This window comes from Lissotriton vulgaris, chromosome 2_1 (assembly GCF_964263255.1).
Source record: "Lissotriton vulgaris chromosome 2_1, aLisVul1.2, whole genome shotgun sequence".
NCBI classification, from domain to species: domain Eukaryota; kingdom Metazoa; phylum Chordata; class Amphibia; order Caudata; family Salamandridae; genus Lissotriton; species Lissotriton vulgaris.
In genome coordinates this window covers 1,982,251,757-1,982,269,846 of record NC_141687.1, presented here as the reverse complement: position 1 = coordinate 1,982,269,846, position 18,090 = coordinate 1,982,251,757, and the positions used below count along the sequence as shown (strand labels likewise).

The 18,090-nt window shown below is 39.5% G+C and overlaps 1 protein-coding gene across 1 annotated transcript in view; it reads right to left on the bottom strand.

The window, feature by feature from the left end:
* Positions 1 to 18,090, bottom strand: part of STRC (stereocilin) — a 446,062-nt gene that overhangs the window by 263,638 nt on the left and 164,334 nt on the right. Inside the window, exon 10 of the mRNA XM_086957009.1 lies at positions 2,341 to 2,473. Coding sequence (XP_086813135.1) covers positions 2,341 to 2,473 — 133 coding nt within the window. The remainder of the gene's footprint in view (positions 1 to 2,340; positions 2,474 to 18,090) is intronic.

The window sequence follows — 18,090 nt, the reverse complement described above, 5'->3', positions numbered from 1 at the left end:
GGCGCATGCACAACTACATTCTTTCTTTCTAGAATTGCCACTCTTTTATAGAACTTGCGACCAGTCCCCAAAAAAACAAAATCCATGCTTCTGTTGTTCAGGCAAAAGACACACAGATGATGGACGGAATGCAGAGCAAATTAAACATTCTCCGTGAGTCAAAAGATCTGGGACAAATCCATCTTCTTTTGCTCACTTTGCCACCCCAGTTTAGACCTATACATATGCAAATCAGTCTTGACACTGTGCGTCATGGGAACAGTCCAGACTGAACTGCCAAGCCAGGTCCTCCCTGGAACGGAAACAAGCATCCTGGGACCGGTTTCGGGGCATCACTCCTCATCAGCCAGACTAGCTTGAATCCAGTGAGTCTAGTGGCACAGTGAGCCCAGGCAGCGTCAGAAAACTAATTTTCATACTTCATCTAAAAAGATCCCTAACTCTTCCCTCTTTGTAGACTTATGTCGTGTTTGCTTCAATTATCAATACTTCAGTTTTCTCCATATGTCATTATTAACAATGAGTCCTATGACATCTATGAGGAAACATACAGTTTGACCGGTATTCTATCTTTAGGGTTATCTAACCTAGGCTTCAGTCCACCATTGCTTTGACTCCGCTGTCTGCTGTCCTCATTTACAACATTCTATATTTTCTCTTGCTTACACTTGTGAACACATTATTATTATTAGAGTTGTTGTTACGTACAGTGCCTTGTACTTTTAAGTGAATGAGAGATATAAAAACTTTTATTTATAAATACACAACCGAATAAATATAGTCGCAAAACTTGTTGGACAATACGAGATAGCTTCACATGCCTATGGGGATTAGAAGGATTTTAATTAGTTTGAATAAGATGAGGCGAGTTGTAATTTATGTCATTATGAAAGGAAGAGCCAATATCATTAATTCGTTACCAAGAGGCAAGTTACATGGATTAGATTTAAAAAAAAGAGTACTTTTTTGTCTATTTCTCAATGTGGGCCAGTCATTCAGAAGCTCTTGAGTGACAAACAGACGGCTCCTCCACTGCTCCCTTGTTAGAAATGTCGGCAAATGGTGACTATTAATATTTACCACATTATTAGAGAACGGGATGATACTGCTGTCAATATGCAGAACATTTTTGTAACAATGTACTGCTCTGTCTAGTTATTTTCTTCTGACAATCATTACTCTCAGATAATAAAATCCTGCATTGAGCTTTAAAGTCTGACCCGTTATTTATCTATCTATCTATCTATCTATCTATCTATCTATCTATCTATCTATCTATCTATCTATCTATCTATCTATCTATCTATCTATCTATCTATCTATCTATCTATCTATCTATCTATCTATCTATCTATCTATCTATAAACAGTACCTCTATACGAATCCACAAGCATTCCCCCATGTGGGAGGACCTTCGGGTTTCTCACTATTCATTTTTAACAGCTGCAATCATATGGACTTCTTTCTAAATACATACAGGTCACACCAAGACCATACTGAAGGTAAGAAGTGATCTGGGTGCCACTGTAGACTATTATTAATCTAGCCTTCAGCTGAGATGTGCTACAAAATACTTAAACTAAATATGTTAAATATGGACAAAACCAAAATACTGGTTCATTAAATGAGTCACAATTATGGAACATCTATTTCTGTACAGCTTCACAAGGGCCTCCTTAAAGTCAAATCATGGTAGTGAAAGATAAATGGATTAAGTTTCATTCCCAAGAGACTAGGATTTTGCTGGTGAAGGCTGTTTAAATCCAGCCTTGCTCATCTGGAGGTCCAGCTTTACTAGTCCCCCTAGCAAGCTTCTATAGTCAATTCCATTGCATCATCTAGATTAGACTGGTGTTAGGCAGCGTACTGGGGGATTGCTACAAACTTAAATTAGAGACTTCAGCTTCTAAAATTGCTGTTAAGCCTGAAAAAGAGGTCTTACATTGAATTTGCTTTAAAAGTTTTATGTTAGTTCTTTGTTCAAGACTGTTTAATACACAAGTTCCTTTGCCTGGCTCCTAGTGCAGGTCAAATTTGTCTCTCATTTATGGATCAGTTTCCTTGCTGGTTCTCATCAATATAATACCTCTATGGAACTGATTTTCCAAATCAAAAAAAGCCCTGTGGTGTCTCTTTTACTCAGGCAGCTAAAATAGTTTCCTTTTGAGATTTACAAAGCATGAAGATTTCCTGAATTTCTGAAAGCATTATAATCTTAGCTGCAACCACATTAACACTGTGCCGTTTGTATTTTTACTTCTATGAATTCCTATCACACCAAAGAACTTCACAGTGTACATCACATTTATAAATCCCAAAAGCATAAACATAAACACTTACCCTTCCTTGGGAGTTCAATGTCCTATTTGCAATACACTGAAGGAGTTTCTTGCCTACCAATCCAAATGGATTATTTAGTGGGAGCAAACTCATTAGATCCTCATATCCCAGGAAGCAGACAAGATTTCCAAGCCTAAAGGGACCATAACACAAATATGTAATTTTAATCACTGTTTTGTCTGATCCTCTGAAAGTCATTATACCCAAGGAAAAATGTTGGCATTTTCCTCATATGTAACAAATGATAATATCAAAAAGAAGATTTTAAACAAATATTAACAAATTATATATAAATAAAGTACCAATTAACAGGTACAATAATATGTGTGCGGGCCAGTGTGATACAGTTCCTCTATGGTTACTACATATTTGTGAATAAAGCCTAAGGTCCTCTTGAGCAAAGTTTCTTAAATAGTCAGAGATTTTCATCATTAATCAATTCATTTTGGTTCAAAATATTTCTTAAAAGTGAGCATTTCTCTTCAAGAAGCACAACAATAAATATACCCAGTAGTAATAGGTGCACTGTAAGTTTGTGCAATACGCCAAACAGCAAGTTAGACACAGACATTCCTCTCAGCATTGACTGGTTGTTGATGACATAATATCCGAAAGCAGTGAGTCAAGTGTCAGAAAAGCATTCATACAAAAAGAAGAGCTTTTCATGCTAGGAAGTTTCATTGCAAACACAGGAAAATTTAATTACAGTTATTGTGGCAACCATGACACATGGTTCAGGCAGGCACAATGTCATTGGAAAGTATGGCGTCAGAATCACAGTTTTTCAACCACATTTCATATGATATGTACAACAATTATAAACAATACTCATGATTACAATTGTTAAGTTGATTCAATTGAATTACGGGCATAGGAAACATTTGACATGATGTGTTCTAAAGTTAAATCTCATTGGAAATACAGAAGCATTTCCTGCAGCTAAAGAGAATTTCAATTGATAAACATGCAGAATGTTTACATTTAGTGAGCGATTCCTATATTATTAATCCTACTTAAACTGAGAAAATTACAAATCGTGAAGTGCTTTTTAAGATACAGAGATTCTATAGGAGAACTTTGATTTAATTCATCGAGCAGAGAGAAACATATTGTATTGTATTGTAATTGTATTTGTATAGCGCTTACTACCCTGACGAGGCGTCAAATCGCTTTTTCGGCGAGTAGCACGCTACTCCAGGACCCATAGAGGATTACTGTTGAATTTGTGTAGTGAAACATGCAAGTAAATTTTAATTGGTGAATAGGTTATTTGGATTCGGAAGGATAGCAGAAGGATAGAAAAGGAAAAAAGGTTTGTGCTTATATAGCGCTTGTTACCCCTGATGGGTTGTTGAAGCACGCTACTCTGGAAACCCATAAAGGATTCATGGTGAATTTGTATAGTAAAATATGAAAGTAATTTGAGTGGTGGATATTAGTCAGTTATTTGGAGTGAGAAGAATAGCGGAGGGATAGAAGGGGAAGAAAGGTTTGCATTCATATAGCACCTGTTACCCCGGATGGGTGTTGAATCGCTTTTCTGGTGAGTAGCACACTAATCCGGAACCCATAAAGGATTAGTGTTGAAAATTAGTATAGTGAAATATGAAGTAATTTGAGTGGTGGATATGTTTTTCAGTTATTTGGATAGAGTAGGGTAGGCGGCGGGATAGAAGAGGGGAAGAGGTTGCTACCCCTGATGGTGTTTTAAATTGCTTTTTTGGCGAGTAGCACACTACTCTGGAACCCATAAGGATTAGTGTTGAATTATTATGGTGAAACATGAAAATAATTTGAGTGGTGGATATGTTAGTCAGTTATTTGGATTGAGAATGGTTGGGGAGGGGTTAAAAAGGGAAAAAGGTTTGCATTTATATAGCGCTTGTAACCCTGATGGGGTGTTGAAACACTTTATTGGTGAGTATCATGCTACTCTGGAACCCTTAAAGGATTAGTGGTGAATTAGTATAGTGGGATATGGAATTTGAGAAGGGAACATGTTAGTCTGTTATTTTGATTGAAAAGGATAATAGAGGGATAGAAGAGTGAAGTATTTTTTTTTAGGTCCTAGTAGTAGGAGGACGCTTTTGGATGAGTAAAAAGGGTTTTTGGAGGGGAAGAGTCAGAGGGAATAGTTTGGAAAGGTTTGGTTTTCGGTAAAGTAAAAGAGGTGTCAGATGATGCAAGGAGGGTAGAGTAGGAGAGAGCCTAGAAAGGGTTATTTTTGGGATCATAGTAGTGGTATGAAAGTGGTCAGAAAGTTTGGCTAGAAGATATATTGAGAGATGTATAGGCTGAGAAATATGGTAGTGCATTGGAAATGCTAAATTAAAAGAAAGTGGTAAATATATAGATTCATAAGTACATTGAAAGTTTATAGATGCATAAAGGAGGTAAGTATATGTAGATTAAAGATATTGATAGAGGTACAGGATGAGAATAAGGGTAGTGCATGGGACATGCTTTTTCAGGAGAAAAGTAACAGACACACCCCAATCCAAGTACATGGAAGTTACATAGATGCACAATGGAAGCAAGTACATGTAGACCAAAGATGTTTTTTTTAACAACCAAATTATTTTACATGTTTATGCAAAGTAATACACAAAGATAGGTACATGACTATAGTGAAAATAAATTCTTATATACAGAGGGATATACTGTAAATTTCTGTTTGCGTATGGTACTTATGTGGGGAAGAACCAATTCTTGACTGGTTTTCTGAAGATAAGGTGGTTGTGGGTGGATCTTATGTTGGGGGTTAAGAGTTCTATAGTGTGTCTGCTTGAATAGAGAAGGATGTGCCACCCCTGTTTTTTTTTCTTGCATCTTGGTATTTTGAGGCGAGATGCCTATTTAGAGTGGATGTTCCTTTGTTGAATGTGTTTGGTGATTTTATTCCTGATGAAGAGTGGTCCCATTCAATGTATTGCTTTGTGGGTGATACAAAGTAGCTTGAACGTGGATCTTCTGGCAATAATTGGTAACCAATGCAGGGCTTTCAAGGCAGGTGAGATGTGGTCTCATGGTTTGAAATGCAGGAGTAGTCTGGAAGTGATCCCAGTTCATAAGGCCAGGCAGCAAGTGGGTCATAATGTTTCCAATCGCCACACGTAAGTATTTTCGTTTTGGAAGTATTCAATTTGAGATGGCTCCAAGTTATCCACTGATCCACGGCTATGAGACAACTGAAAATTGGGGATTTTCCAATGTCTTTGGGGCATTCCAGTGGAAGGAGTATTTGCGTGTCATCTGCATAGTTATAGCACGTGATGTGAAATTGATTGACCAGTACCTGTAATGACTTCATGTAGAATTTGAAAACCATGGTCGAGATGTTAGAGCCCTGAGGGCCCTCAGCTTCTGCGGAGTATGGTTTGGACGAGAATTGTGGGGTATGGATAACATTAGTTCTGTTTCGAAGGTGGGGCATGATCCAGTCTAGAGCAGCTTCCTCTATGCCGGCTTCATAGAGTCTTTGTTTCATAGTGTCATGGTCAACCGTGTCAAAGGCAGCTGAGATGTCCAAGAGGAGTAGCGTAGCAACCCTGTTGCGGTCTACTGTATTCTGCAGGTCAACCCAGATGGCAAGGAGGGCGGATTCAGTGCCTCTTGCCGGACGAAATCCTGTTTGAAAGTCTGAAAGTATGTCATTCTCTTCAATAAATTGTGACATCTGGGCGAACGCTGCTCTTTCTATCAGTTTGCCCAGGAAAGGTCCATTTGTAACGGGTCTGTAGTTGTCAGGGTTCAGCAGGTCCAAGTTTGTTTTCTTCAGTAAAGGGCGTATATCAGAGGTAGGTGTCTCAGGGACGGCCCTGAAATGGTTGGGATCTTTTCTCTCTGACCGTTTCTACCAAGTCTGGGAAGGGTCAGAGCAATCTGCCCTAATCCCCCTTCAATGTGGAGTCCCGCAGGGCTCATCACTGACCCCTACCCTATTTAATATATATATGACTCCACTTGAAAGAGTGGTCGCCCCTTCGGGGGTGAAGATCATCAGTTATGCTGATGATACTCAGCTGGTGGTGGGCCTCACTCAGCTGGCGGAACAACCTGAGGTGTTACACGACTGCCTTGCCAATGTTTATCGTTGGATGTCTATCTCCGCTTTAAAGCTTAATGGAGGTAAAACCGAGCTGATGCTCCTGGGCAATTCCAGCCCCTCCATTATTGCGAGCTGCTGGCCCCGGTCTCTTGGTGACCCACCATCCCCCAAGAAGGAGATCAAGTCCTTGGGAGTATGGTTGGAAGAAGACCTGTCCTTCAGGACTCATGCCAGGAAGACCGCAGGGGTTTGTTTTGGTTTACTGAGATCAGCTCGAAAGGTGCTACCTTTGCTTCCTGATCCAGCAAGGAAGCTGTTGATCCGTGGCCTGATTCTATCGAGGCTCGATTATGGGAACGCGCTGTTTCTCGGTGCTCCCGAAACGACCTTCAAAACCCTCCAACAGGTGCAAAACACAGCTGCGAGAGTCCTTATGGATGTTCCCAGAAGGCAGTCTGCTGCTCCGGGCCTCAAAGTGCTTCACTGGCTCCCCGTGAAGGAGCGGGTGAAATTTAAAGCGCTATGTACAGCCCACAAAATTTTACATGGCAAATGCCCCCCCATCCTTGCTAACATGGCCCGTCCTTACAAACTCCCACGTCTGCTGCGCTCGGACCAAAAACACCTTTTGCAGTTAGCGAGAGTAAGAAGAGCTCGTTCTGGGGGCAGGCGTTTCTCTGTACAAGTGGCCTCTCTTTGGAACTCTCTGCCCCTCAAGATTCGCTCAGAGCCCAAGATCCTACCATTCAGGAAACTTCTTAAGACCCACTTGTTTCCATAGTAGTGATCAGCTTAGTCTCTCCTTCTGGTCTGTTGCGCCGGGATGCCCCCGGGTAAGCTGAGCGCATTATAAATTTCATATTATTATTATTATTATTATATGTGACTTTTTGAGTTCTTCTGGAAATATTCCGGTAGTTAAGGAATTCTTTCTGATTCTTCTTACTGAAGGGGCAGCAGAGGTTGGTAAAAGAATTGTCTTGAAAGTTTGTGGTGGACTCGGGTCAGAAGGGCTGCCGGCAGGCCTGCTTGCTTTGACCCGGTCCATAAATTTATTCTGTGAGCTGTTTTGGAAGGAACGAAGAGGCTGTGTTAGAGTATTCTTGGATTGTTGTTTTGTACAAGGGTTTGTGCTGGTGCTGGAGCTTTGTTTCTTTTTTAAGCACAAGTCCAATGTGTCTGCTTTGTCCGTGTAATGATTTGCCAGTTTGTCTGTGAAATCTCTAAGGAACAGGATGAGTTCCTTCTAGGCAATTTGTTTTGCAAAATTTATTGAGTATTTTATAGAATTCTTTATTTGCACATTTAGCATTTTGAATTATGTCTGAATATATACCTTTTCATAGCTTTTTTTATAGCTGACTTGTATAATCTTTTAATTTTCTCTAGGTGAAGTTTATCTTGTTTGGGGTTTGTTTGAAGCAAGTTACGTTGCAGTTTTCTAATTTGTTATTTTATGTCTTTTATTTCTATGTTTCTCCGAAGCACTTTTTTCTTTTTGTTCTGTTGTGTGGTTTTTTAGTGGTATCAGGATGTCAAAAGCTTCCTGTAGCTACTCATATAGATTTTGAAAAGAATTTATTGTACTGAATGTTAGTTGTGTTTCTAAGTGTTCCAAATTGAGTTTGTTCCACGGCTGATAGGTAGATGGATGTGAGGTAGTTTTAGGTAAGTTGCTTACAGTTGTTTTATGTTGGAAAGCAAGCAAGTGTTGGTCTGACCATGTGACTGGAGTTATAGTTTGAAAGGTAACTAGTTCAGTATTAGCAAAAAATGACATCTAGGATATGTCCAGCAATGTGTGTGGGTTTGTGGACAATCTGATGCAGGTTCAGTGCATCTAGGCCAGGGATTATTGTTTTTGGATGGGTCATATTGGGTTTGTCAAACCAAATGGTGAGGTCACCCAGAATGCATAGGTTGGAGTGTATTGTTATCAGGTTTGAAACTGTGTCTAGAAGTGCACCTGGGAATGTCACCTTGCTAGGTGGAGGTCTGTAAAGGAGAAGAAAGTTACAGGAGAAAGACAGTGTAGGATTGCATCCTGTTACTTGTTAGAAGAGCCTCACAATTCTTTGTGGAGATGTCGTCAACTTTTGAGATATGTAATGTTTGCCTGAACACAACAGCTACACCACCTTCTTTTTTGCCTATATGATTTTGAATGATCGTTTCATAGCCTAGAGGAACAGCTTCATGCAGGACTGGAGCCATATCCTCTCCCAACCATGATTCAGTTATGAATAGTATGCATGGTTTTGCATCTGTGAGAAGGTCGTAGATGTGATGTTTGTTTTTAGAGAGGGATCGATCATTTATTAGGAGACAGTTTAGAGAATGGTCTTTGATGATAGCGAGACTTTGTTTTGCAGAAGAGTGATCAGTATTGTGTGGATTTGTAGCAGGTGTGTTTTTTTGTGCTGGCATAGGCTGTATTAAGATAGCACTCGTGTAGCTGTTCTGTATCATGTTCCTCATCCAGCATTCTAAGAAGGGTCTGCGTGTGTATGTGGTGGAGATGGTGTTTGAGTGTGAGTTGGTGTGCTGTGTTGTTTTCGTGGTGTAATAGTGTTGTGCAGTAGACACGGGGAAGCGAAGTTGTGAGGTTCGGCACATGGCTTAGCATGTAGGTCATGTAGTAAGGTTCTAAATTGTCCAATGGATGAGAGGCAGTTAGAAGAGAGTTGCTGTGTTGCTGTATCTGTGTTAGATGTGGTGGAAGAGAGAAATCTTGGCATTGGGGTTTGTTCCTTTGTGTGGTTTGAAAGGTGGGTGTATGTTTGTATTTTCTGATGGTAATTATTATGAGGTGTTGTGCTTTGAAGATCTTGTTGTGCTGGTGTGTGTGATATGTTTTGTTTTTGAGGAGTAGTGAAAGGGGGTGCTGGTGTATTTGTTTCATGCAATGGTTTTGGTTGTATAGTATTGTTTGTGAGAGGAGATTGTAAGGTAGAGGGGTGGTAATATGTTTATGAGTCGAGTGTATGTTATGTGTAGAAGGGAATGAAGTAGAGGTAAGAGTGTTTGTCTTAGACTGGTTTGTTGCAAGAGTTCAAAAGTGTGTTGGTGTGCAGTGTATGTGTTGTGCGTTAGTGTTATTATGGTAGTTGGAAGAGGAGGGTGTTGGTTGGACAAATGATGGAAGGCTGATTATATGTTTGTTAGTGATAAAAGGTGGTCTGTTAGGAGTAATTAGAGTAGATATCCTGTACCACCTGTACACACCCGGTACCACTTTTGGTGGAATAAAATATTCTTGTGCGTCTTTTTTAAGGCTTCAGTTCTCTAAAAACACAAGTAAGTCAGATTCTGTGTTTCTATAATGTAGCAAGGTGCTTTTCAATCTGAGCGTTAATTTCATTTCCAATCTTCTAAGGAAAAGGTGTTGGTCCCCTGCTCTATTATTTTACGTCTGCCAAAATCAAATAAATTTAATGCAATGTCACTGCCTCAATGAAGTTTAGCACAGTATTAAGCAGTGGCATATTTGTTGTCTTTCTGTTTGATTATTGTGAAATTATCTAATATTCTTTACTTGAGGGATTAAATGTATAATTTTCTCCACCAGCAAATAGTCACATATGCATTGATTATATACAAACAGCTCGGGAAAATGCTAATCTTGCATCAGTCTTTCATCACTATTTATTGTTCCTAAAATATTGCAGACAAATTAGAAGGTATTTCAATGATCAAGGTATAATCTCATCCTGTATTTTTTAGAGAGTGTCTGTATCTAATGAAAAATAGTTTGTTAAAAGTCAAAGACTTGAAATACTTTGTTAAAAGTCAAGATCTGCTTCAGAAGTTGGAACATTCCAAAGACTGTGTGGGATTTTTCACAGCTCACTATACTGATTGCTAAATTGAGCCATAGAATATGAGAAATCCTCAGGTACAACCCTTTAAACGCTTGATGTTAACTGGGTTTTCTTTTGTCTATTGCTCACATTGACGGGTGCATTCTGTAACAAACTGTATTCTAGCTACATCATATTCATGCAACTATTAACTTAAGCTCTCAATACCCTTAAAGTCAAGATACACAATTAATTTTAATCTAATGCCGCACATGTTCTCATTGAGTTTTTAAAATATCCTCCTGGTAGATAAGGGCCTCCTTTTCAAATGACAAATATGCCATTGATATAGTGAATCATCAGTTGAAAACATTCTCTACAGTGTTGCAAATTTGTCCCAGAGGCAATATTTTCCCCCCACTAGTCCCAAATAACACATACAAAGTTGCTATTCTGATATGGTTTTGATGTGCGTTGAAGCCTGCTTATCAGCAATAAACGACGTGTCATAACTTTTTTATACAATTAAGAAGGCTCCTCCTTTATTTGCCAGCTTTACAATATTATTCAAATCATTTAAGAGACCCACAACCAGGCCTCGATGCTGTTTACTTACATTTTGATGGAAACTTTCTGGCATATTTTCACTTACTTTCTCCAAATTTGAGGACAGCTGCTTTTCAAACAAAGCAATATTATTCAAGGGACACTGATGAATCGTGATATTTGTTTGTGGATTCAGATTATCTATGAGAATATGATGTAAAGAGACACCTAAGACACCTAGATTACCTATGAGAATAAGCTACCCAAGACACCTGAAAGAAAACCTACCTAAAAGCAAATTTCGGAGGCTAGAAAGAACTGTAGCTGCTATGGATACATTTGACAGTGTCTGGCAATAAATATTTTAGGAGATTGCTAAAAAGATGTTTTAATCTAAACTAGATTTGCTGCAGAAAACACATTTGTAAATATGAAGGATAGCAAAGAGAAACAGTGATAGCACCGGTGGTAGGAAGCTTGAAGCCAAAGATGTCACTCATTTAACAATCAAAGAAGTCAAATACGAAAAAATACTGAACATACATTGCCATGGTTTAAGTTGATATCAAATGTATTAACTTTCTATTTTTTATGGTTTGCAAGATATTTTTTCAGGCAGCATATTTAAGAACCATAAATATACCACAGTCCTGACATACAGTAGGTTATTTCCATGGTTACTGAAAAGTCAATTAATTTGAATGCAAAAGGCTGGACATTTTTAACATCCAGATCTGATATTTCTTGAAATCTTTACCTCTATTTAATCTTTTTGTTAAGTATGGCTGGCATCTACAGGCAGGCAGGACGAGGAATAGGCTATGGGCAGCTGACCGCGCTTGGAACCAAACCGCATTTATTTTGTGGTCCTCTGCCTTGACCTAAGGTACACTATGGCCTATGAGTAGGGGTTGAATTACGGTTTCCTACTGGGGTGAACATGATATAGACACCTATGATCTTTTGTATCACAACGAGGGATTGAGGATAATAAGCCTCTAGACACCCACCCTAAATCAGGGTCTGGGAACACAAATTCTTTGGTCCTGAAGAAACGCTAGAGATCCAGTACTGGACCGACACAGTGTGAAACATGTCAAACTGAATAGTGAAATCTGGACAGTTCTCTACAAACACACTCACTGAGTAGGGGCACGTCTTAACTTAGTGCACACTACCATATCTCAGTTTTTAACCTTACCTAAGGATCTCTGAATAACATTGTATTTATTTTTCTTTAGGTAATTTTAGATCACACTTTCCACTCTACATACGATACCCCACACACCTGCATGCATTGTCACGGCTGATACGAGAAACGATCTCTGACAAAGAGCCCTCTCGCGGGGCCCATGGGGCATTGCAACTGGGCCTCATGAGGAGCAATACCCCAAATGATGAAGCATGACACCCACATGGGTGTGTGAGGGCAATACTTCCAAATAAGGAAGACTTCCCCCTAGAACCATATTTTCTAACCGACCACTTATTTACGCTCTTTCATAAACCTTTTCTATAACTTCTCCTCTTAGAAACAAGTACCCATTTTGATTGTACATGGCATAGAGAGCTGACAGCTACTGACAGTAGCGCACGGATACTATCACAGGGCACTTATATCATCCATGCATTTACCCCATATGCGCCAGCCCTACCAATGGAGGGTACACCCATAGGCATCAAAACCACCACAGCAATAGAACTAAGTAGCTGCCACAGGTCTGGGATCCAAGACATAGGAGACCGATACCACGAAGGCACACTAATCCCATATACGCCGCTGGTGGAAGTGGCCTACCCCCCCTGGTCAGTTCTTGCTCCACCGCTCTCTACTGGCGGCACTCACCGCTAGGAGGGGAGACTTAACAGTCGAGCCAACAACACATCATACAATACAATATCTGCATGTCATGGGACAAGGAGGGCACCTCACCAAATAGTTTGCAGCATCACTCAGGCATCACACAGCAGCTAACATATTGCCCCTTTGCCAACATTGGGAAACAGACCTGGGCCGTCAATTCACAGACTCGGAATGGGCCTCGGTACTGGCGAATACGACGCAAGTCCCTAGGAACGTGCGCCAGTGCCAAATCCAATTTTACATTACTCACAGGGCATATCTCAAGCCTGCGAAAATCAATCGGTACTTTGAGCGAGAAGGCTCGGCATGCACACATGCCTAAGCAGACCTATTGCAAATGTTATGGAGATGCCAAGCTCTAGCAGGATACACTAAGAATTCCAAATGTTTCCTTTGCCATTAGCTGGGACACAATCTTAACTGCCCTGACCCTTCCGCAGAACGTTGTCACACCACCTCAGACCCCAACGGAAGCTAAGCCATAACCTGCACCGGTCCCAGCAGGACTCTATGGAAGAAAACCATACTCACACACATGCCCCACACCAAACGAGCAACCACCGCCAAAGCGCAAGCCGCACACATCACCTTCAAGGAACCAATGCCTGGGGTGCACAGGAGCCAGTTACGAGATTCATACCTATTCCCTATTAAGTATTATTTTGACCTTTATCAGTTATAATCCGCCTCCACAGTTCAACAATAAATAGGATTAAGCACAAGCAAAGCATAGGCACTCATGGCAAGCCCCAATAACAGCAGCCAGTTGACACCACTACACACACCGGAAGCACATCAAGTAGTAACAGACTACATACGTCATTGATAAATAAAACAGTTACTTTAATGGCACAATTTAAATGAACCAAAATACAAGAAACACTATGGTTGATAAGACAGATAGAAATGCCTATGTAAACAGCCATTATATAAGCGCAATGTCTTGAACAATTGTATAATCTATGCATGCTTGTTAATTTGCAAAAATGTAATAAATACAGAATAAATAAAAAAATAGAGAGCCAACAGAATGAATGACTAGTTTCTAAATCCAGTAATTCACTGCTATGACATAGCAACAGTTGTTAGCATAAGCTTTCTCCCACTGTTCCTACATCATAAAGGAACACCAGGCTGCTCTGGCTGGGATCTCAGCTTCTGGAATAGAGGGATAGAAAGTCTCAGAGAGGAGTGGGTGTAGTTGGCAGGAGGCCATGTGCTTTGTTTTAATTTGGGACTGGGAGAGAGGACATGTTATGTGTAGCTCTCCCATTATTTCGCTGCCCATGCGAAGCAGTTGGAAGCAGGAGCAGATGATTTTGGGAGGGATATTTAACATAAAATTATAGATGATCATAAAGTGAATTACGGGATGTTTTTGCCTCAGTGTTTTGAGTGACGTAAGAAACAACTTGAACGTTGTTCTCAATGTCTATGTCATGTCACTCAGAACCCCAGAGTGGAAAACACCCTCGGAATTCACTGTTACCCATCCATAACTCTGTATGTAATACAGAATGAATATAATTGCCGTATATAATCTTTCAAGTACAGGCGATACGCAAGTAATCAATAAGGAATACAACAAATATGCCTGATTATTATAGTCCTGGTGCCACTGAATTAAAATCACTTCCAATGGACAGGGTCATCAATAACACTACAGGAGACATCTGTGAACTCTCCTTGAGAAGGTTATAAAGGAAAATATCATACGATTAAAAAACAACATACCAATTGAATGAACCAAGAACCTAAACAATTCGATGTTTTTAGTGGACTAAAAATTCCAAATGGTGAAAACTTTTAAGAAGTGCTGAAAAGAATCAAACTCGTTATTGGAGCAATCCATTAGTGCATAGTACAAACACTTTTACTGTAGTTGATGTTTAGTGGACAGCATCAATGACCAGAAATGGTGCACCTATGCTACGAGTAAAACTAACACCGATTTGGCATCTTTTCCTTTTCAGTAGTTGTATGAATACATGGAAAACATGTTTACATTAATACACTCCTCATCATCGACAACCATCAACCAACATTAACATCCCCAATTGCCACAGCTAATCATTTTTACAGTGGGGAAATAATACTAGACAGTGTTTAGCAAACCAAAGGTTTGTGAATGACTGCTTCAGTGTCAGAGGCTTGCCACACAGTTCAAACAAAAAGTCTCCGAAAGGAATTACTCAAAAATACAAAATGGTACTTTATTTTTCACAAACAAAATATCATTTGACAAAACTTAGTTGGATGATAACACCTTCCCGAAATAATGTGACGGTTGTGCCAAGTTTTTTTCAAGAGAAACGGTCAAGTGGTTGCATCTCAGTAGTGCCAGTTTAACACCCAAATATGGCAATAATTAAAAAAGGGTACTAGTCCAGTTTTGCTAAGGGCCTTCTAATGCGCGACAACACGTGTTGCTGCTTTTTAGTAACTTTTGAACTGGTTGAGCCAAAAACAAAACAAATGTGAGTTAAAATCAGCAGATTATGCGGTAGATGATGGATTATGTGGCAAATGCAGCAAATCAATAATTATGCAAAAATTGCCCCAGCCGCACATTCCCATAATTCCAGTGGACCTGGGTATAATGGCTGTAATGCATGGGTTGCAACTTTGGGGCTCGGGCATCCAAGGAGAACCATACTAAATCAAACATACCATTTACAATCATTAATGATGAACTGTATGGTCCAAGTAGGATGCTTTCTTTAATTCCATGGGAACAAGTGGTCCCTTAATCTTTCATACCGTATTTCTACATAGGTTTTTATATTTAACATTATGAGAACAGATGCTTTTATTTTAGCAAAAACTGACCCCTGCTTATATTAGTTTGCTGCTGTTGTCTTCAGTCATATTTCGAGAGGCTGGAGGGCCGTGAGAGTCTGAGTGTGGGGGCAGGGTCAAAGGTGTGGCTAAAATCAAAATAATGTGTACGTTTTTAGGGCTTTTACCGTCAGGTAGGTACATATAAAATAAAGAGAAGCGTAAATGAAACATATACAAATAACTAACAAAAACTTGCTACACAGTTCGAAATTAACTATATACATTATGAAACCTCTATTAATTAATGCACTGAAACGATCTGTGTGTAACAAGAGAGCCACAGAATGAACTCTTGGTTGGTGCAGTGGAGAGCAGTGATTTGTGTATTTGTAGTGCTGCGAAGTCACACCCTCAGACAGAAAGCACTGTGAATATGTAAGTGACTATTTAATCCTTGCATTACACACAGGATAAGTAAACTACTACAAAATGCACAAAAGGTTTTATGATAAAATACTGTTTCAAAAATATAGATTTTAGTAATAGCCAGACTGTATATAATGCATTTTCTTTTACATAACTGGCCATTCTAAACCTCCTCAGGGATAGTAATGTAAATACATTTACAAAGCGGGACAGACAAGAAATCTCAAGGGCACCAACAATATGCTACTCATCCCCCTGAAAACCTGTAAACAAAAGACCTTATCTCGATCTTTCTCTGGAAATGCACCCAGAATTTGGAATGCCATCCCTAAACATATCAGGACTAACCCTCACTTCCGTCAAAGAATTCAAATGTCAGCTCAAAGTGCTCTTCCTCAATCAAGCTCTTCCAAAATGACAAAGGTCCTACAATTTACCAATCCGACATCAACAGAGGAGCCAGTCACTACGATAAGACCAACTCCCTACATCATCTTACTCTTACCCCACTCATTACTCTCCCAGACTATTATCACCTCCACTGCTATTCTGCATTCGAATGATACATGACTTATACCGAGTAATGACCCATCTTTGAACACTGTATGTATATTCTACTCTTTGTATACTCAACTGTTATTCAACAAATGTTGTAAAGCGCTCCAATATCTTTGGGTCTGGCTAGCGCTATATAACACGCCAAAATAAATAATAAAATAAATTAACAGCACACACTTCACACCTCAGTTGTTAACTCTATGCACTAACATTCAAAAAGAATAACATTTTGTCATCACAAATCTTCCAGTGATACAATCAATTAAAGCCAGGACCAGCTCCCAAGCATCCTTTACATTTGCAGGTTACCCTTTACATTTGCAGATTAACTTGTAGTGCACATTTGCATTTCTTTCAGTCAAGCAGGCACCCTGTCAGAAAACCATGATTAGCTGTCTGATAGGCTTCGGTTTCACAGCACAGAACATTCCCTGAAAGACACTCCAGTTTCAGCATTTTAACTATTGGAATTAACTTTTCGGCAGTGGTTGTCTTTTTCCAAAACGAAAGCAAACATTTTGGATTCCAGGCAGAAGTGAGGCTGGGAAATGAGCGCTCCCATTTCCATGACTCCACGTCCCACCTTGGGGTCGGGCCCCACAGATTGAAAACCTCTGCCTTATGCATTTCCACTAAGTTTACACGAGTGGAAATTTTTGTAATTCTGTGTTACTCTTGTAACAAGGGAATTAACCGATTGAATTAATTGTGCCTCTCCGTCTGCATACTTAAAGTATGCAGTGACTTCTAGAAGTTAGAAAACACAGCATACTTGTCAGTGCCCATGAATGCCCTGCAGTAGTTAACTTTTAATCCCTGCAGAGTATTGTAAGGGCACTCAGTGATATATGCAGTGATTTCTAAACCTTAGAAATCACTGCATACTTTGCAGCGGTCTTGAATACTATGCTGTAATTAACTTTTAATCACTGCAGTGTATTGTAAGGCCACCGAGTGATATATGCAGTGGTTTCTAAACTTTAAAAACTACTGCATATCCCAGAAGCTGGTGCCCTTGATACTATGCAGTGATTAAAAGGTTTAATCACTGTAAAGTATGTAAGGGGTGGGCGCGGAGTGATATGCAGCAGAATGTTTGACTGTGCTATTTTTATAATGAAAAATGCACCATTGCATCCACTTTTGGACACGAGGGTGCATTTTGCGCTATGAAAATAGCACCATATGCCCACTTTGCCCCGCAGCTGAATTCCGTTGAATCTTGCAGAATTTTAATGTAATTCCACGTGATTCCACAGAAAATCCGCCAATTCGGCCCACCACTACTAAGAGGAGGCTTTAGATTTCACAATAACTTTTTTTATACATATCAGTAAATCAATTAATTTGAGTGAGCAATTAAGTTACTAACTGAAAATGTGCAAGATGATTCACATGTTGAAGTTCTGCTATCAATGATTTCATAGATCATGTAATGAATGATGTAATAAGTGGGGTAATTAGCAGTGCATAGAGAAGGCGTGAGTTACAGTTACTAAGGGCACAAGCTATAGTTACTAGAGAGATAACAACAACTGGTGAATTTCATTGTTTCTTTTTTGTTTAAAACATTAAGTTGCCAGTGAAATGTTCACCTAACCATGAAATCACTTTCACCTTTGATTTTGGGAATTTCTAGAGTTTGTTTTAATGTAAAGTAATACTTTATTACTGTACGTATGCCAAACCCAAACCAAGCATCACATTCGGATGTTTGCAGAATGGGT